Raw genomic sequence first — 18,880 nt, 5'->3', positions numbered from 1 at the left:
GTGGACGGGCCGGGATTGAGACATTCGTACCAAAGTCAGCTAGACAATAACTCCGGTACTCCTACGTTGGTACCTAGGTACCTACTTTAGGTAGGTAAGATGGGGTAGTACAGACCCCTACTTTAGGTGGATTTTGTCAAAAGCTTGGTTTCTAATACGTCCTATCTTCCTCCCCTCAATCATTAATCAAATTTCCAATCTTCGAAGGGGGAAACAAGCTGCGGCCACTTTCACACATAACACAATGGCCCTTTCCAAGCTGCTACTCATATCCTACGACTGGGGCCCCGGTCGATGGCTTTTGGCCCCCAACTTGAGAGATACTTCACTGAGACAGGCAGACAGGGTCCTTGTCAGCGCGGCTCTACTACCCCATATGTATATCACTGCTGTCGGTGATCGCAGTGGTTCGCGCCCAGGTTGGCAGATTAAAACCCCGGGAGCACCGCCCCACTAGGCGATCGACTAGTTCGATACTGGCAGAACTGGGTAGTATTGAATGCTGACGATACATGGCTGAGATAGGTCTTGTTGTATCATTCTTTGCTAAGTCCTCTGTTATGAACCTTTGAGCTAGGCACTCAGCAAGGCGGAGGGGATGGATAAATTTTTTGAGCGATTATCATTCGGCTGCCTCATCATATGTATGCATCTTTATACGCTGCTATGGACGCTTTGCCAATAATAACACCCCGTCCTCTAATTCCACTGGGTGGGCATTTGCTCTTCGATCTTCTAACTTTATAAGTCATTAATTTGAGTATTGATCCAGCCATTAATGGTCATTTCGTATATATTTTCCTGATCACTAGCCAGTTATACTCATTTCTCTCAGAATCTATCCGCTCACTGGCTTCTAGCTGTTCTTGAATAACCAATTGACTGATGCGGCAATCGAAGAAGGGCCGTCGCGTCCCAGCACACACTGCTCACTCAGCTCATTCGCTTAACGCCATTCCTAATGGTAACCCACGCCGCAAACCCTTTGCCGACTTCTCTAGATTCGTAGATGAGCAACGCGGAAAATATATCGAAGACTTTTCGGAAAATAATCTCAGCTTCGTTCCACTACCGGTTTTACGCAAATATTGGACAAGAGCACAAATTAGCAAAGTTTTAAACGCTTCCCAACCACCGCTGTCTTTCAACATCGATAGTATCCGAGAGAGCTACCTCCGAACGTTCTCCACACTTGTCTATTGCGAACGAGTTGAGAACTTGGAAAGCTTCACCCAATACAATTTGAACGATGACAAATTGCCGCTGGAAAGACGCCCAGAGCAATGGCCCAGAGCTGCTTATTACGACAGCTTATTTAGCCGTATCTTCGAGGACCAGTGGCTCTTTTTCCCATTGATTTTCAGCCCCGCCAACTTGGAAGATCGTTGCCTCGATGAGCACCAGGTATTACCGATCGAAAAGTTAGATAGGATTTCCCACGACAGAATCACAAATGGGGATGCAGCAATTATTCGGAAGATGACCATTTATGATTCATGCAATCATCTCGTGCGACGGGTATTTATTATTCATACACCCTAAAGTTATTAATTCCTTTCTTACGATTTTATTAGGATGCTAGAGACCAACCGATAACAAATACGTTCGTATTAAAAACATACTACCGTTCAAGGTTCGAGAAGCTATACGAAAATGAAGTCAAAGCATTGCGCACACTGAAGAACTCTTTCCCACATAATGTCATCGCCTATCACGGCTCGTTTCGCCATGCGAATTCTTTTAATATAATACTCGAATACGCTGATGGGGGCGACCTCGCCGAGTTTCTTAAGACCACCGAGAACCCTAAAGGAGCAGATATTAAGCAATTTTGGGGGAGCTTATCTCAATGCTTCCAAGGTTTACACTACATCCACCACTTGATAGATGCTGGTGGAGGTAATGTCAATGGGTAAGACTCGACGCGCTACCTAATAGTAACTTATCTTGATTGCACTGGCTAAGTTCGTCGTTAGGATCCACGAAGATATTAAACCCGAAAATATTCTACTCTTCAAAGGATCATCGGGCTCACCTTACGATTTCACCCCCAAGATTGCAGATTTTGGGTTATTTACACATGTCAAAGAGTCGAGGGTGAATAGTAATGAAGCAATGGGGCTTGATAAAGTTGGAAATCAGTTATACAGTACGTTATTCCCGATTCATTACTCTGTTTGATCCTAACTTGGGACAGGTTCACCCGAGTGTAGTCATCACGCTCCGTATCAAGAGAACGCCCCGAACATGATTAACACTAGAGCCGATATTTTCTCATTCGGTGCCGTGCTGAGTGACGTTTGCGCATGGATCAAAGGAGGTTCCGATGAAATAAATCAATACCATAAAAGGAGAAAAGCATATCACCAAACCACCCGCGCATTCCGCGATAACGACTACGAGGGTTGCTTCCACGACGGTGTTGGTCGACTGCGTATTGTCGACGAGACGCACGATAGTATTATCGAGTACTGCCAATCAAATAAGGATACTATCACATCTCGCATCATAAAAATCATAAACGAGCATATGTTACTCGCCAACGCCAACGAACGTTACAATGCCAAGCAATTGATGGAAAAATTCCAACAAGTCCTTGACACACCCGACTCCGAAACACTTGATACACGGCCCGCCACACCAATATTGAAAGATGAAATATCGCCTAAACATCGAGGCCCGTCTTTAGCAGCTCTCGGAGAAAATATCACGAAGCGGCGGTCCGCCGCAGGCGACAACGCCAAGGAAGTTCGGAAGTCTATCAATTCGGACATTCAAGAACTGGTAGACGACCTCAAGGTCAATGTACCCGACAGACATCACTTATTCTTCATTGACGACTCGACATCGATGAGAGACCACGCTAAATCGGTCGAAAATTCGTTTCCAGCACTACTACACCTTACTAGAAAGCTTGAGGGACGGAGAGTTGAGCTTTCCTTCGCATCGGCTCCCAAGTGTCTTCGCCATAGCCATCGTTCCGGTAAATTGACGAAGTTGGTGGCGCGGCATAAATACCGACGGGCGCCGGATTTGATGGAGAACTGCGTTGCACGTCTCGTCGATGACGTGATCTTTAAACGCCTACCGACCCGACTCTTTGGCATGAATCTTTCCATGTTCTCTAGAAAACCTACCAGTATATACGTCTTCACCGATGGCAATTGGGGTGGTGGCGATGATGAAGAAGCTGCTTGCGGTGTGGAGCAGCCAATGGCACGGCTTGCCAAAGAGTTGGAATTGAGGAAATTGGATACGAACTATATTTCGTTCCACTTCGTGCGATTCGGCGATAATGCTAACGGGAGGAGGCATCTTGACTATCTAGATAGTTCAGGCTGGAATCGTAACCGGTAAGTGACACCCACTTCTACAACCCCTTTATCCTTCTTCCTATGTCTCCATTTTTATACACAATTACAACGAACATAAATCAAGCTAATATGCGAAATATTAGGGATAACGTTGATGTTAAGAGTGTCTCTAGCCCCGTTAAGTCAATAGTTATCGGGCCGTTGAGTCGGGCAAACGATAGAGTAGATGAGGAAGAACCCCGATGGTAGAACGAGTACGAAGGATACATGTCTTACACACCATCCCTAATAATATCGCAATGGACGTCAATTCGCTGTGTCATTGACGCTCAGGGAAATAGGGCAATGCATTATAAATATATACCCGAAAAGTATTATATATGTCCAGGAGCCATATATACCTGCACTTCAATATTGGAAGGCTAAAGGAGAATTATCTAGCGCAACTATCTACGAGAAGCTTACCCCTAAAAAGCTACATAGTAATAAAAAGTGTTTATGAGATCTTATGTGGCTATAATACATATACCTACTTGCTCTACCTACGTCTACTTCTACCTTTCTACACATCTGTCTCACCTAAACCAGCTTCCTGTGTAACCTGATACCCCAACTTCAACCCCAACCCTAACCCTCTTGAATGGCTGGGTCTTGATCCACATAGTCAAAGGGCAGGCCCTTCTTCTGCAAATGGTCTTTCAAAACTTCGACTATCTCCTCACGGCCTAATTCCTCTGCAAACGCTAGAGGCGTCCTACCTTTCGCATCTTGCAGCATCTTCGCGTCATGCTGTAATAAACACTGAACATTGACTGGTATGTTTTTGTAGATAGCCATGTGTAGTGCAGTGCCCTTCGGCTCATCCCACCAATGTGCATAATCTATGTTGAGTCCGCTCTCTAGTAAAAGTTCGATAGTCGCGGGTCCATCCTCTGTGCGCGCCGCAGCTACTGCGACTAGGTTCCCGTATAGGGGATCTTCACTTGGGATGGGAGCGCGCGATACTAGATGGTGAATAACCGGAAATGGTGACTTCACGATCACCTTATGCAAAAGAGAAAGGTAAGAGCCCAGCCGGTAGTTTTCTGTGGTGAAGGTGAAGCCGTAGCCGATTTCAAGCCTGCGCATTCGATGTATAAGTAATGCAGTGCTTCTAGAGCCAAAGCCGGAGTATGAGAAGTTGATAAGGGGTATACTTACAGTGCATCAATACGGTCAATCGCCGCCGCCTCATCCAAAATTTCCGGTATATGGCTGGCGTAAGTTTCGGTGTTGAACTTTGGGAGCCAACGGTATCGCACGAGAGCCGTGTTGACAGTGTCGTCAGATATTGCAACAGCAGATGCTCTCCAATTCCATAAAAATCGCGTCTGATCGTCTTCGGGCGCGGGCGAATCTCTGGCTAAAAGTGCCTTGGCTAGTGATACATTCTTGAGATCGATGGTAAGGCAAACAAGGGCCTCTAGGGCTGTCTTATCTGATAATATAGAGATATGGACTTGAGACTGTATCTCAGCATCAATCAACTCTAGTTGCTCTATGGTGCCGTCCTTGCACGCATGAGCCAATTTTATAAATAGCGATTCTGAAGTTCAACGTCAATAAAACGAATCCTCCCAAACCAGCGCAATAGGTGGCATACTGAGAGGTTCCGGAAAGTCAAAGGTCAAGGCGACATCAACACAAGGTGAATGTGGTTCCATTAGTATAACTGCCATTTCCTGAAGGCGGTCTTCACCCTCCTTGAGAATTGGGGGCATGCGTTTCTCAAAGGTAATTCTACCCTCTTCGAAATGGTATATAGCGAGGGTCGTGTCTCCATAGAACGACCGAATGTCCATATAAGTTGGTACGATGGGCAGTTTGGACGTTTCGCTGACCGAGCGGCTGAAGATGTTGCCCATGTTGGGGAGATTCATTTTGGCGGTGATGGTAATTGCAAAAACGTTGCATGCAACGCCTACCTGAGAGACAAGTTGGATTGCGCAAGAGATATACCACGGAAGTGCTATGGCTGTGTAGCGGCGCGAGGCCACCCAAACGAATCCGTTCCAACATGCATCGTTAGAAGTTATTACACTTATTGGATTTACCTACTTAATTATAAAACCGCGCATATTGACGTGTCGCTTTTATTGTGAAAGTATAAGGGATGGAACGGCTACAGTCGATGTGTCAGGCTCTGCACCGAGTCATCCACGGGCATCGTGCCATGTCGTACTTCGGGAAGCAGGTAAAGTATCTAGAATCGCTGTAACAATTTAGCTGACTTGCTCTTCAGCGGACCGCAGCGCAGTAACGCCACTGTTAGATAATCAGCAAGCCACCCAATCCCTTACCTAAGTAGGTACCATAGGGTGCTAGCGGTGCTCGCTACTGGCGGGAAGGCTTTGTATTCCACAGCATTTGCCGACTATCAAGCTTCTCGCTCCCACACTCATTCACCCACACATGCCACACTGAACTAGATTCTAGATTGAACTGTTTATTCGCAACGCACAGTAGTTTCGTGACAGGTGAACAGAAAACCTATAGCAAATCCATATGCAAGGATGTTCTGCCGAGTAAACTCCAAAGATCAGTCAGTGATCGACGACTACTGGACCCCTTTTGGCCGACCTCGCAAAAGAAGAGCTTCCCCGCACAGCAGCCAGGCAAAAAACCGCCAGCCGGTCTGCCCTACATACTACATACCTCCTAACCTACCTTCTTCTTCAAGCTAGGTGAGAGATCAGCATCTTTCTCCAACGATAGAAAGTCACTAGAGGTAGCAGGGAGAAGAAAATCCCCTAAACTACGACGCAAGCTGATTAGACGAAACTATCGTGTTAGTGTGAAGCGAGCGAGACATAGCTTCTAGAACTCTAGACTATTATGCCTTCAGACAGAACGCAGGATCCAAATTCACATGCTTTTCCAACAAAGCAACTCATCATACTTGGTGCGCGCACCCTTGCCAAGCTTACGCGATTGTTCAGCTCGCTGACCAAAACCCAATCGTAGCAATATGTCGCTTCTCGGAGCCAATCGCGTTCAATTCGATCCTCGCGTATACATACGTGATGGTCCAGGATCTTAACGGAGGTGACGATACTGATGCATCGTTTTATGCCGGTCTCTTGGTCTCAGCTTATGCCGTCGCCGAAGCTTTAACCGCCATTGGCTGGGGTGCTCTCTCCGACCGGTATGGAAGAAAGCCGGTGGTTTTATTCGGACTCGGTGGCGTCGCAATATCGAGTCTTATCTTCGGACTTGCGACCGAGTACTGGGTTGCGTTACTGGCCAGATTTATTGGCGGAGCTTTGAATGGCAATGTTGCTGTGGGTCACGCTTTGTCTTTCGCTACCAAGATCTCACCTTTCCATGTTCAATTGACCTGAGAAAATGCTTACATGGTAACAGGTTATGCAAACGATGGTAGCCGAAATGGTCAAGATACCAGAACATGAACCAGTGGCTTATGCTTCGCAACCTTTCGTTTGGACTCTAGGTGGTATTATCGGTTCCGCCATGGGTGGATTCTTAGCTCAACCAGCAATATTCTATCCGTCGATATTTCCCGCTGATGGTATCTTTGGGAGATACCCATACCTCCTACCGAATCTCGTGTCGGTCGTTGCCATTATCTTAGCTATCATACAGGGTATTCTCTTCCTCGAAGAGACAAATCCACGGGGTGGGAAAGCGACCGATGACAGTCTTTTCGAAGATGATGATACTATTGATGAGCGCACTCCACTACATGGTTCTAAGAACCGGAGGTCGTCTATCAGAAGTCACTCGATAGCAGCGAGCGACAGGCCGGTGTTTATTGAAGAGAGTCTTCCGGTACCGGTCGAGCAGAACTTTGATCTGAGGAGATCGTCATTCGGTACCGCCCGATCAATCAGACTGCCACCAGCTCCCCCGAAACAAGAAGAGAAATTTACAGGGCGGACATTTAACTTTACCATCATCATGATAACCATCTCGTTGGTCCTAGTTTCATACCATCAAATGGCTTTCAACACACTTTTACCCACCCACCTTTTGGATAAGCCAGCAGCAGGCCCCGGCGAGATCGATTTAATTGGCGGTTTAGGATACACAGTCCACGATGTGGGTGTCTATCTATCCGTGAACGGAATTCTCGGATTATTCATCCAAGGAATCATTTTCCCCATCTTTGTGGATAAAGTCGGGGTTTGGAAGTCATTCATTATTAATGTTGTCTTCTACCCGCTCGCATACATGATTATGCCCTTCCTATCCGTTATACCGGAAGCCCTTGTGTCTCCTGGTATTTACCTCTCGATGATCCTACAGAGCTTCTTCGGCATCATTGTTATCCCGTGCGCACTCATCTTATTGAAAGATGCCACACCGTCCCCACTGGTCCTCGGTAAGGTCAACGGATTGGCTATGTCTGCTTGCTGCTTAGCCCGTACTATATCGCCACCACTGGTTGGTATCATATACAGTGCCGGCGGTTCCGCGGCTGCTTGGTTCAGCTGTGGTGGCGTTGCGATTATTGGGATCGTGCAGCTGCTTTCGGTACCGAGGAAACATTCCCCTAGTATCGTGGGCGATAATGACATAAAAGCGGGCAAGTCGAAGTCGGGCGCGCAGAACGAAGTATTTCAAGAGAGCATTGCCGTGATGGAATAATCTACCCGGAAAACACCACATTGACTGCAAAGATACGCACATAACCCTACCCTTAATACTAATATTTTCTAGGTATAAAGCCTGGAATCTTGGAGGCACAACTATCTTCCTCATACTTATTATGAAATCTCGGCGTTAGCATAGACGGCGGGAAATACTGCTATAGACGAAGCGATGATACCACGATCCTTAATGCATTAATAGATTGGAATCCACTCGAGCACGTTTAGTGACTCTAAAGAAATAAGGGCATACATATGGTTCAGGTTTTAAAAAGAGGAACAGTAAATAATAATGATCTAGCATGTTAGCATTGAATCTACGGTTGTTCAACACCGCCAAATAAAAATAATATTAAAAAAAAAACCTCATTTATTTATACATCGGAATGTTACTTAGGTAGTATCGCGAGATTATTCGAATGTCTATTGGAAGCAAAAACGTACTAACGGCGCGGCGGAAGAAAAAAAAAGACCTGGCACAAGAGGAATCTAACCTCTACAGATGGACTCGCGGGGAATCGAACCCCGGACCACTCCCAAATTAAGACGAACCGAACAAGTTAGTAATCCATCCATGAGATGAATCCTCATCATCGTCGGTCACGTGCTAAGGGAGTATTATACCACTAAACCACAAGCCCCTGCGGGAGTTTTAAGAAAGTTTCTGGCCTCTGCCGCCTGATGAAAATTTTATTCTGCTATGTTGTCTTATACGTCTAGACTGTAGGGTAGAAGTGGATGGTGATGGGTCTAGATGGGGACTAAACGAATGCGAACGCCTCCACTCGAGTCCCGCCCGGGTCCTCTTCCGGTGCTAGCACTAAGATGGGATGAATATTATTAGGTAAAGCGGTGGGTGGATATTGGATGTGGAAGGGATTCTCATAAAAGGATGGATGATAATATTAAATGCGGCAGTGGGATGACATTGGTTGACTTACATGACTGGTTGCTATGCAAGAATAAAACGACACAAGTCATTATCATTCATGAATATCATACAACAAGTTAGCTAAATAAACCAAATGCTAGGCAATACTGACTCGTATGGCGATGCGATTTAAACCTCGCTCCTGATACCACCCATCAAAAGCGCATCGACCTTCGTCCCCTTCTTCAGAGGTTCCTTGCCACTCGGCATGCATAATAAGCTATTCGCGCCTCTCAGACTACCAACCTTGGAGCTTCGCTGGCCGCCCGTGCTAGCCGCAATTAGAGCTCCATCTTTACCCACCGAGACGATGGCGCGATGGTACTCGGGCCTCGTCTTATCCAACGTGAAGTCATGCGCGAGTGTGACGGGGACCTTCGTTAGGCCGGCCGGCGAAATGCCCGATATCTGGTGAAGCGAGGGAAGCACGAAGAGGTGGAACGTAACGATAGCCGATGCGGGATTACCGGGGAGGGAAAATATGACCTTTGTAACCCGCTCGCCGGCATTGTTCTTAACGGGCACGGTAGCGAATGTCGTCGGCTTGCCCGGTTTCATAGCTACACGACCAAAATGAATGGTCCCACCCAATGACCTCTCAACCGTCGGCTTCAGAAGATCAAGTTCGCCCATCGAAACCCCTCCGGTAGTAATGATAAAATCGACACGTCGCAACGCATCCCGCAGCGTCTCTTCCAAAGTACCAGGCTTATCCGCTGCGATACCTAGGTCAACGACTTCGAATCCGCATTCCTGTGCCGCGGACATTAAGGTGATACGATTAGTGTCGCGCACTTCACCAAGCCGTAAATCGCCCGGTCTATCGTGCTGAACAATTTCGTCGCCGGTAGATAACACTCCTATAACGGGCTTGCGGTAAGTTTTCACCTCTGCAACTCCGACAGCAGCAAGCAGGCCTATCTCGCCGCCTACTGCTGAAATTTGCTCGCCTTTACTAATAATGACTGTTCCTGTCTTAATATCACTCCCAATCTCACGAATATTCTCTCCCTCTTTCACATTGTCAGCAAGAATCTCCACCTCTTTTTCTTCTTTCCCGTCCTCGGTCATAGTCTTCAGAATCGTGTCCTCAACCATTATAACGGAGGTCGCTCCCGGAGGCAAAGGTGCTCCAGTCGTAATCCTAGCAATCTCTCCTTCCTTCAACGGTTTGACTTCACCCGGTGAAGCATGGTAGACGGAAGCAACTGGAAAGACCCCTTTTAGGTTACCGTCCTTCGGGACGACGACCGCATAGCCATCTACAATACTTGCTCGGAAGGCGGGTACGTTTTCTCTAGCTTGGACGTCCTCGGCCAGGACATGGCCCGGTAATGACCTATCGACCTTAGTTGTGATTATCTCCGAAGGTGGTGTCTGTTCCTTGATCTTATTTAATGCGTCATCAACTGAGAGCATCGGATATGGGGATTCTCGATTCCGTCGGCTAGGGCCGAGGTTGGGATCATTAGACATCGGATTAGAACTTGGAGCTGTATGTCGGACTAAACCGCCGTGGCCGTGGCTATGCTGGTGGCCAGCTCCATGACTATGTTGATGATCGTGGGAATGTGAATGACTACCCGATCCTATACCAGCATCCGCCTCAAGCTTCTTAACCCCACCGGCGTGTAACGTCCTCGAGTCCAGTCCGGCGGCTTGAAGGCACGCGTGTGGTAATGTCTTCAGAATAGCTTGTAAGTTCTCTCGAGCTCCTTTCGGTGAGCCTGGAAGTGTGATGATAATAGATTTATTTCTAACACCTGCAACCGGGCGAGACATCATGGCGACTACTCAATATTAGCGGGTATTTCCGGTCAAAATAGTACTTGACTTACATGGAGTGACGCTTAAAGAAGCCGCCAACATGCCGTGAACAAGGCCAGGCGCTGGCTTATGCAGTATGGCCGAGACGGCCTATACCGAGTTAGCTACATCTATACAATTTGACTTAGTAACTGTTCCTCACATACCTCTGGGGTGTTGTCAGCTACTGCAAATCCGGTACCTCCGGTAGTTATAACGAGATTAATGGTATCCGCCGCGACATCCGTCCATAGCATGATCTGTCGTTGAACTTGAGTCACAACGTCTGGGACTATTTTGGTGTCGACGAGTGCCCATTTTCCATCACCTTCTTTCTCAAGTACATCGCTTAGAGCTGCTTGGGAAGCATCTGTGGAGGGATCCTTGGCTGCTGTCGTAGAGACAATGAGCAATGCAGCCCTTAACGGAGTGTTAGACATGGCGGCAAAGACAACTCGTATACTAAAAAGCTTTATAAGATGAATTTGATGTTAATTGAGAAATTTATTGGGTAAATAAAACACTAATTGAATTGAATCTAGTCGGCGCGATATAAAAAGAGAAGCTTCATGTATAAATAAATGCGGGGTGGAAATACAATCGCTTTGATGGGTTCGAGGAATTAATCCTCAATCAGCATTTATTGTATAGATTATTATGGTTGGGGGGAAAAAAATAAAGGAATAACCGCCGTATATAATATTTTACTCATAGAATACAAATTTCTACAATTTCTATAGTAATTAAGTCGAGGACAAGATAATAGAATTATTCACTGCTCGAATTATGTCATTGTAGAAGCTTCGGCCGCTAGTCGGGAATATCCCCACAGAGCTCCGATAAGATAGCCTTAGGAAGCTTCATTTAGGTACCTAGGTACCTAGGTATCTAAGTGGAAATTTCGTAACCCAGTGCAACTTTCACACTACAACTCACGCACGCCGAAATATCAACATTCACCCTAAGGCTCAAGCAGTAATATTTCTACTACCTAGGTATATAATGGTAACTATAATTCCTTGAATTAGGCTTTCCATTAAATTCAACGCGATGGTGCGAATCAAGGAACGTTATCTTCTAGTAAAGATCCTCTACCCAAATGAACTCGGAAACCATTCCGATCTTCCTGATGTCGTAGTCGTCAACCAACCGACAACCGACCAACTCACTCCCGCAGCCCTGCTCAGAGGTATACGCACAGAAGTCGCCAGTTTATTTGGGGATTATGGTTCCGGAGCCATTGAAGGCGGAAACTTGGGTGGTGAGTCAGCGGCTTGGAACCCATCGCAAGTTGCATGTGGCTTACATTAACCCTTCTAGTTAAATATTTCTCGCATGCAACCTCCACTTTCATTCTGAAGATTTCGCGATCATCATATCGCCTAGTTTGGTCCGCTCTCACATTTATGAACTCAGTTCCTGTTAGAAACGGGCAACCCTGCGTCTTTCGCGTTGTCCATGTAAGCGGCACTATGCGTAAGGCTGAGGAAGAAGCTATTCGACGCGCGCGAAATCTTATATTCGCAGTGGAGAATGACTACAAAGAGAAGTCTGATGACTCTCTCAGCAACATATTCGGGAAGTCAGAAAGGCCGCAACGCGACGCGACTATGGCGAATTTGATGGGCGCCGGCGAGGACGACAGCGACGTAGAAATGGGAGAAATAACCGATGGTTGAGGTGGTTTACTGGTTCTTTCGCACTACCCTGACACCACTATCGCCTGTGGGCGGAGGCATTCCATCGAACTCATCATCGTCGTCATCGGGAATCAAGTCGGGGGTGGTAGCCCCAGTGCTGCCTTCCTGCATCTTACGTTGCGCCTCCCATTCCTTCTCTTCTGCGGCATCATAATCCTCTTTCGCATCGATCCATCGCTCCTGGATGTCCTGCACTTCCATCATAGACGATTCGTTACGCATCGCGACTTGCCACACGGTATCATTTGCACCCTCAGCTCCACCAAATACATATCCTCCAGCCCTATCGATTACCCGCAGTAGCTGCATCATGCTCTTCTTATTCTCGACTGCGAGAACCTCGAATCGGACTAGGGAAAAGTTCTCGACAAGATTGGCGACGGCTTCGTTCAGTCGGCGGAACTTATCACTGCGCATTGCCGGCGACTCTTCCTCGAGATATGTCATGAGGTATGATAGGTCTTGTACTTCGGTATAGTAATCGAGGTTGAAAGGTAGTTGGTCGTACGATGAGACCTTGTCGATCTTGGTAAGGACGTTGATATGAGGGAGGTCCATCTGAAGCATCGCGCGGAGGGTGAGGAGGAGGTTGGAAATGTAGAGGGAAGGTTGGGTCAAGCAGAAGCTGTCGCAAAGATGTACAGCTACGAGCTGCGAATCGTTAGCGTGCAGGCTTTAGATATGGTCGCTAATAGAGATACGTACGCGGTAATCCATCTTTTGCAACTTAAAGAAGATATTCCTGAGTGAGTTGTGGTGCGTATATAGTTCGACTTGACCGGGGCAATCAAACAAGATATATGAGTCTCCTAGCTCCTTAAGTCCCTTCTCTAGCCATTCCATGTTGTGTTCGAGTTCTTCGAACGCGTATAATATACCGCCATTCGGACCGAGTTGATCATCGCTCATGATCTCTTCTAGAGTAATTAAGTCGCGAATATCTAAGGCGCATGGGTAGTTCGTTTTATCGTTCGCAGGGTCTAGGTTGACGACCGAACATTCGCGTCCTATCGCGCTCATGAACTGGTGCACTTAAAAGAGTTAGAATGAATCTCCAATACAAAGAAATAGTTAGATAACTTACTGCCATCGCAATAGGTGCTTTTACCCGAGCCTGGACTGCCCAGGACAAGCTGCGCGAAAGGCATCTCGAAATATTGAAGCGCGAAGGTATAAAGGAGAAAGAAACAATCGGCGACTCGGAAAAAGCTGGGTGGGATCGGCGACGTAGTTGTAGGTGGGAAGGAAGCTGCTCTGATGAAATGGGTGAGCTCCGGGTGGGATATGCAGTTGCCCCTCCATCCGGCATCCCACTTCTAGTACTTCCAGTAGCTTCGGGGGAAACTTAATATGGGGCTAAACAGTACCTTACGGGTACAGTGGGACCGCCCTACTCCCTGTATTCTTATCACTGCGGTAATCTAGACCCCTGTAAAATACAGTGCTAATATTGATATTTACATTCAATTCCAATTACCAAATATTCTTCACTGCGTCCAAGCTCCAAAGCCAGAGCATCAATTTTAAGTATCACCACATTCAATCCATAGCAATCATGGCACCACCAGGTATGTCAATTGTCATTTATATCAAATAGAAAAAAACGTATACACTAACAAATACGAATATAGCAACACAATTCGAGCTTGCGCAACCACCCAACGATGCCATTTCGGCTCTTGCCTTCGCACCCGACGCACCGTCGCGGTTACTAGTCTCCTCCTGGGACAAAAACATCTACCTCTATGATACCCTTCAGAACAGCGGCGATGGCAGCCATGGAGTTCTACTACAGACATATGAGAACCGCGCCCCGGTGATGGATGTATGCTTCGGCGCGGATGGAAACGAGGCTTTCAGTGCCGGTATGGATTGGCAAGTCCGGCGCATCGATCTCGAGACCGGCGAACAGACGACTCTAAGCAAGCACGCCGCGCCGGTAAGGAGAGTCGTATACAGCCGAGAGCATTGTAAGTCATCACAAGAAATCAATTCCCGAATACGAGCCGACGAACTAACCAATCCATCACAGCTCTCCTCATCTCCGCGTCCTGGGACAGCACCCTCCATATCCATAACCCAACAAACCTCTCTCTCACCCCCCTCGCCATTCCCCTCCCAGGCAAACCCCACGCCCTAGCCGCGAGTCCCTCAAAAGTAATCGTAGCCATGACCTCGCGGCTCGTGCACATCTACGACATATCCGCCCTATCCAATGCCTTAGCCTTACAAACCAACGAACCCCCGCAACCATGGCAACAACGCGAATCCTCCCTAAAATTCCTAACCCGCGCCGTCGCCGCCATGCCGTCCGACGCAGGTTACGCAACCTCAAGCATCGAGGGACGCGTAGCAGTAGAATGGTTCGACGCCAGCGCCGAATCCCAAGCCCGTAAATACGCATTTAAATGCCACCGCACCGCGCAACCCGCCTCCACGACCTCCGATACCCCCGTCGACGTCGTATTCCCCGTAAACGCACTCGCCTTCCACCCAGTCCACGGAAGCACATTCGCAAGCGGAGGCGGCGACGCCACCGTCGCCTTATGGGATGCCGAAGCCAAGCGCCGTATGAAAGTATACCAAAAATTCGCGGATAGCGTGGCAGCGCTCGCATTTAGCGCCGATGGAAGGTACCTCGCCGTCGGTGTATGTCCTGGTTTCGAGACAGGGATGGAGGATTATAACGGTGAAGGACGGACGAAGATTTTTGTGAGGGAGTTAGGTGAGAATGAGGCTTTGCCGAAGGGTAAGGGCAAGTAGAGCTAGGCTGAGGGAGGGGGTAGGTGTTAAAGATGAATAATTTAAATAAAAAGAGATAAAGCTATGAAAGAGGAAGAGAAAACATGGATGTTGCTGATTCTGTGTATCGTCTACCTACAGGTTTTTAAGGACGAGATAGAACCCAAAGCCGGTTGGCGTTAATAGGGGAAGGGATATTTGAATTCTACAAAGATATTTCCTGCCAGCCCTTCTGGGTGCGAAATTTCGTGAAATCTTTAATAATGACTTCATTGCGGCAATTTCACCAAGTAGTATCAATTTCAGAGAAAACGGTACGTCCATTCGCCCCAAAAGTTATTAAGATAGACCCTCTCATTAAGACAGCAGAATACTCTAGCAACATAAAATGTGCGGGTTTTCCTGCCAGTCCCATCGCTTATCTGAACTGCTTGATGCATCTCAAATATAAACAGACAAATTACAACCCTGCACTGAACACTTAGGACAAAGCTTAGCTGGATGGGAGAACTTCTCTAGCAATTTCACCCGCTGCTCCAATACCATCGGAATATGATTTGGCTTCCTGCAACTCACGCTCGCTGCCTGCAGCGGGCATAGCTGATTCATCGGTGCTGGATTGGCGGTCAGGTGAAGCTCCGGATGATTCCCGATAACCAGTGCTAGTCTCTTCGTCCATGCTAAGTTCCCCGCTATATACAGAACAAGGCACAATCTCGTCTTCTTCCGCCTCATCCCGTTCCCCGTCCTCGTGTTCTCCGCCGTCAGCCGGCTCATAATACCCCATATGGTGAACTTGCTGGGGACGGGATTGTATATCGATCATGGAGCCCAGCTTATCGCCGTTTCGGAGGCGCTGCCCAAAATTCTCGAAATCCGAATGCTTTCTTTTCAGCGTACTAGGCCTGTTATAACTGTATGTCTCCCTAACGTGGGGCGACGGAGCAGGCCGGAACGGCACAGTTGATGGGATAATTGTCTCGCCCTCCGGTACAGTGGGGTTCCGTTTTCGTACTGCTAATTCTTCCGTGAAGTTGTCTCTAGTAGGCCACACATCCTTCGGTGGACCACGCCGACGCTTCATCTCTAATTGAGATAAATTTGTGGCCTTTGGACGATCGGATCTTAGTCCACTGGGCTCCAAAGTACTTTCATTCTCAGTTTCTAATTGAAGTTTTCCTACACCAGGAAGTGATCGAGATCTTTGCTTGTTCAAACGAGCCATAGGGAATACAAAATCAGGCCTAGCTTCATCACCTGTGAATCCATCGCCCGCTCTCCAAAGCGGCTCTGGCTGACTTTTAGATTTAGGAAAGCGAAACTGACCCACCCTCTTATTCTTCTTTAGTCGAAATGCCCCTTTGCGCTCATACGCGATTTCTTCGTTGTTATGTTCCGCAGTGCTGGATAATGATAATTGCTGTATGACAAGAGCATCTGAGCCTTTGGTTACTTTGAACGATTTTTTAATATTCTCAGCTCCCCCCGAAGGTGGTTCGCGAGATCTTCCATCCTTACCATCTACCTTTCGGCGCTTTCGTGTTTCAACGTCATTAGTATCGGGTGTTTTTCGCCTCGAAGATCGCCCACGCGAAATATTTCTCTGGTGAGGAGTATTAGGTCTTCGAGGGGGATCTTTCGTGTTGGTGTTATTGTAGAGATTTGAATCGTGTCCAGTGACTGACGCAGTCGAGCTACTTCTCCTGTCATCGGAATCAAGTTAACGACTGATGAACACTCTCCCATTCAGTTTCGCGGGAGAAATTGTATAAAAGATTTGATCTTTCCAGGTCAAGACAGGTACCTTAACAGTTGACCCGTAGTATCTCCCGGTGCTGATGCGACAGATCTTTTACGCTTCACGTTTGCACGAACTGGAGTGACGGATCTACCCCTTCTTCCATGACTGTCAGGTCTCGCAGCTTCATTTCCCCCGGAATCAATTCCACCATCGAAATTTCGCGACTCAGTACGGTCCGGTAGGAGTGAAGCTATCCTTGCGCTAGATAGGGGTTGGTAGTTCGTAGAACCACTTGAGATAGGATCCGCGGATGATGGCATATTAGGTATTTCACTAAGCCGCGCGATACTAGGACTCGACGGCATGGTTTTGGCAGACCCGAGTATAGCAGTATAAAACTCCAGATCGCCTTATATGAAGAAACAAATTCAAACGACCAGTCGAAATTATTCACACAATTCAATTCAGAGGCAAGCGGGACGGCGAGCAGCTCCAGAGGGAAATTGTTACAAGAGGGGACTTCAAAGACATTCGGTATACGAGAAAACTCAAATTGTTAAATCCCACAGAGGGAAGGCAGAAAGAAGAAAACTCTATGTCTTCGTGATGACGCATCTGAGAAGTAGAAAAGGCAGGAACAACCGCGCTGCATGATCATGGACAACATCTTGCGGTCTTCGAGGAAGGTTCAATCTCCAAGAAATAATCATGCATGAACTTAATTCTTAGATACAAAAGGTACGTACACCCCTATGTATCGCCCCCTGAATCCTAATCATCCATTTCCTTGTTGTACTATGACATTTTTCGTCTATTCGGAGAGGGTTGCGTGGAGTCCGATGATACTATCTCGTTTGACAGGTTCGACGGCTTCCCCCGAGACTTTTTCAGTAGCATTAGCAACTCTCTGAAGCATATCCGTAAAGTCAGTTTTAGACAGAACGCTCAGCTTGGTCCAGCCTAGGTGAACCGGCAAACGTTCGTTTTCTAATTCGCCAGACTCATTAGCGCTATTCATTAGAACTTATAGGATGGCGGAATATCTACCAAAGAAATATACGAGTCGAGCCTTAATAGCAGTCGCCGACGGAATGTCACCAAGCACGGCAAGGTAGGCGGCGATCTCCCCAAGACCAAAGGTTTTCCCAAGGGCACTTAGGGTGAAAGTTGGGTTAGTCGCATTGGATGTCTCCAGCCGAGCTAGGCGAGACCGAACTGCCTCCTTCAAATTGACAATAGGCCCTTTCCAGTAAGACCGCGTCTGGTCGAACACAGTCTGGTTGAAGATAGCCGGATCAGCAAAGTAGGCATCCGCTCTACTCAAGCTTGCGTCGTGTTCCAGGATATTGTGGCGACTAAGATGATTCAGAGAATAGGTCGTGGCGTTAGGTGCCGGGTTGGTAGAGACGGCAAATTTATGCATGAGGCGCGATATCTCTTCGTCAAAGTTCAACGCCGACCCTAGGGCACTAACGGTGTCGTTCTCGGTAATATCTTTCCCATTATGGGGGAGGAATCCATGATTGGCCAGGGTATTGAGCATTGGACATGGCCCTCTCACTGGCAACGGTTAGTTTTACTGACGTCCGAAACGAGACTTCTGGATCAAGCCATACCACCATTAGGTCCGGCTGGTTTCCAATTCCCGTACGGGTTATCCAGGGCGGATACCGTGAATACCGTCGCGATGAAGAGAAAATCGAGCTTCATTGTGTATATTAGCCTTTTTGACGAGTTATATGTTATCTGCCTTAACTCTAGAACTTCGAAAAGAGGTGACAAGTGGTAGTTATATATACATCTACAATATTGATTTCACACTGAACTTAGCCACATAACTTCGCAGCATGATATGCATACGGAGAAAGATGTGTAATATCTAATAACATATTGGACGAATCTGCATCTTTCTCTTGCGATAGTTTAGAGGTACTCCCATCGATTCCGCTCCTTCAAGAGATTGATGATCAATCGCGTTCGTATAATAGGTTATAAAT

At 47.3% G+C, this 18,880-nt stretch overlaps 9 protein-coding genes and 1 non-coding gene across 10 annotated transcripts; 4 read left to right on the top strand and 6 right to left on the bottom strand.

Moving 5' to 3' along the window:
- The first annotated feature begins 671 nt into the window (after positions 1-671).
- Positions 672-3,752, top strand: F4822DRAFT_323975 (uncharacterized protein). Its single transcript, XM_051455513.1, has 5 exons — positions 672-1,518; positions 1,575-1,912; positions 1,977-2,149; positions 2,198-3,353; positions 3,458-3,752. Exons 1-5 carry the CDS (start codon positions 886-888, stop codon positions 3,561-3,563), a joined length of 2,406 nt encoding a protein of 801 aa, XP_051312459.1. The 5' UTR covers positions 672-885; the 3' UTR covers positions 3,564-3,752.
- A 178-nt stretch (positions 3,753-3,930) lies between these two features.
- Positions 3,931-5,349, bottom strand: F4822DRAFT_323970 (uncharacterized protein). Its single transcript, XM_051455512.1, has 3 exons — positions 4,957-5,349; positions 4,515-4,899; positions 3,931-4,434 (listed from the first exon to the last, which is right to left on the bottom strand). The coding sequence occupies exons 1-3, from the start codon at positions 5,231-5,233 to the stop codon at positions 3,942-3,944; spliced, it is 1,155 nt and encodes a 384-aa protein (XP_051312458.1). The 5' UTR covers positions 5,234-5,349; the 3' UTR covers positions 3,931-3,941.
- An 883-nt stretch (positions 5,350-6,232) lies between these two features.
- Positions 6,233-8,327, top strand: F4822DRAFT_410921 (MFS general substrate transporter). Its single transcript, XM_051458809.1, has 2 exons — positions 6,233-6,634; positions 6,717-8,327. Exons 1-2 carry the CDS (start codon positions 6,377-6,379, stop codon positions 7,959-7,961), a joined length of 1,503 nt encoding a protein of 500 aa, XP_051312457.1. The 5' UTR covers positions 6,233-6,376; the 3' UTR covers positions 7,962-8,327.
- On the bottom strand, positions 8,310-11,476 carry F4822DRAFT_323967 (uncharacterized protein). The gene is made up of 3 exons (XM_051455511.1): positions 10,868-11,476; positions 10,733-10,811; positions 8,310-10,684 (listed from the first exon to the last, which is right to left on the bottom strand). Exons 1-3 carry the CDS (start codon positions 11,138-11,140, stop codon positions 9,024-9,026), a joined length of 2,013 nt encoding a protein of 670 aa, XP_051312456.1. The 5' UTR covers positions 11,141-11,476; the 3' UTR covers positions 8,310-9,023.
- On the bottom strand, positions 8,467-8,604 carry F4822DRAFT_t92. The gene has a single exon. It is a non-coding gene; the product is annotated as a tRNA-Ala (tRNA).
- A 274-nt stretch (positions 11,477-11,750) lies between the features above and the next one.
- F4822DRAFT_431552 (Rpp14/Pop5 family-domain-containing protein) lies at positions 11,751-12,323 on the top strand (the record flags this gene model as incomplete). Its single annotated transcript, XM_051461491.1, has 3 exons — positions 11,751-11,961; positions 12,021-12,160; positions 12,228-12,323. The coding sequence occupies 3 exons, from the start codon at positions 11,751-11,753 to the stop codon at positions 12,321-12,323; spliced, it is 447 nt and encodes a 148-aa protein (XP_051312455.1).
- F4822DRAFT_323948 (uncharacterized protein) lies at positions 12,199-13,693 on the bottom strand. The gene is made up of 3 exons (XM_051455510.1): positions 13,485-13,693; positions 13,106-13,431; positions 12,199-13,051 (listed from the first exon to the last, which is right to left on the bottom strand). Exons 1-3 carry the CDS (start codon positions 13,546-13,548, stop codon positions 12,386-12,388), a joined length of 1,056 nt encoding a protein of 351 aa, XP_051312454.1. The 5' UTR covers positions 13,549-13,693; the 3' UTR covers positions 12,199-12,385.
- A 182-nt stretch (positions 13,694-13,875) lies between these two features.
- On the top strand, positions 13,876-15,368 carry F4822DRAFT_410915 (mitotic checkpoint protein BUB3). Its single transcript, XM_051458808.1, has 3 exons — positions 13,876-13,968; positions 14,032-14,370; positions 14,433-15,368. Exons 1-3 carry the CDS (start codon positions 13,956-13,958, stop codon positions 15,161-15,163), a joined length of 1,083 nt encoding a protein of 360 aa, XP_051312453.1. The 5' UTR covers positions 13,876-13,955; the 3' UTR covers positions 15,164-15,368.
- A 267-nt stretch (positions 15,369-15,635) lies between these two features.
- F4822DRAFT_444992 (uncharacterized protein) lies at positions 15,636-17,248 on the bottom strand (the record flags this gene model as incomplete). The annotated part of the gene is made up of 2 exons (XM_051463313.1): positions 15,636-16,845; positions 16,947-17,248. 2 exons carry the CDS (start codon positions 17,246-17,248, stop codon positions 15,636-15,638), a joined length of 1,512 nt encoding a protein of 503 aa, XP_051312452.1.
- Positions 17,249-17,441: 193 nt separating this feature from the next.
- Positions 17,442-18,593, bottom strand: F4822DRAFT_444988 (Chloroperoxidase; the record flags this gene model as incomplete). Its single annotated transcript, XM_051463312.1, has 3 exons — positions 17,442-17,870; positions 17,931-18,443; positions 18,500-18,593. 3 exons carry the CDS (start codon positions 18,591-18,593, stop codon positions 17,695-17,697), a joined length of 783 nt encoding a protein of 260 aa, XP_051312451.1. The 3' UTR covers positions 17,442-17,694.
- Positions 18,594-18,880: the final 287 nt, after the last annotated feature.

This window comes from Hypoxylon trugodes, assembly GCF_022578975.1.
Source record: "Hypoxylon trugodes strain CBS 135444 unplaced genomic scaffold F4822scaffold_7, whole genome shotgun sequence".
NCBI lineage: Eukaryota > Fungi > Ascomycota > Sordariomycetes > Xylariales > Hypoxylaceae > Hypoxylon > Hypoxylon trugodes.
This window is presented reverse-complemented; position numbering and strand designations above follow the sequence as displayed.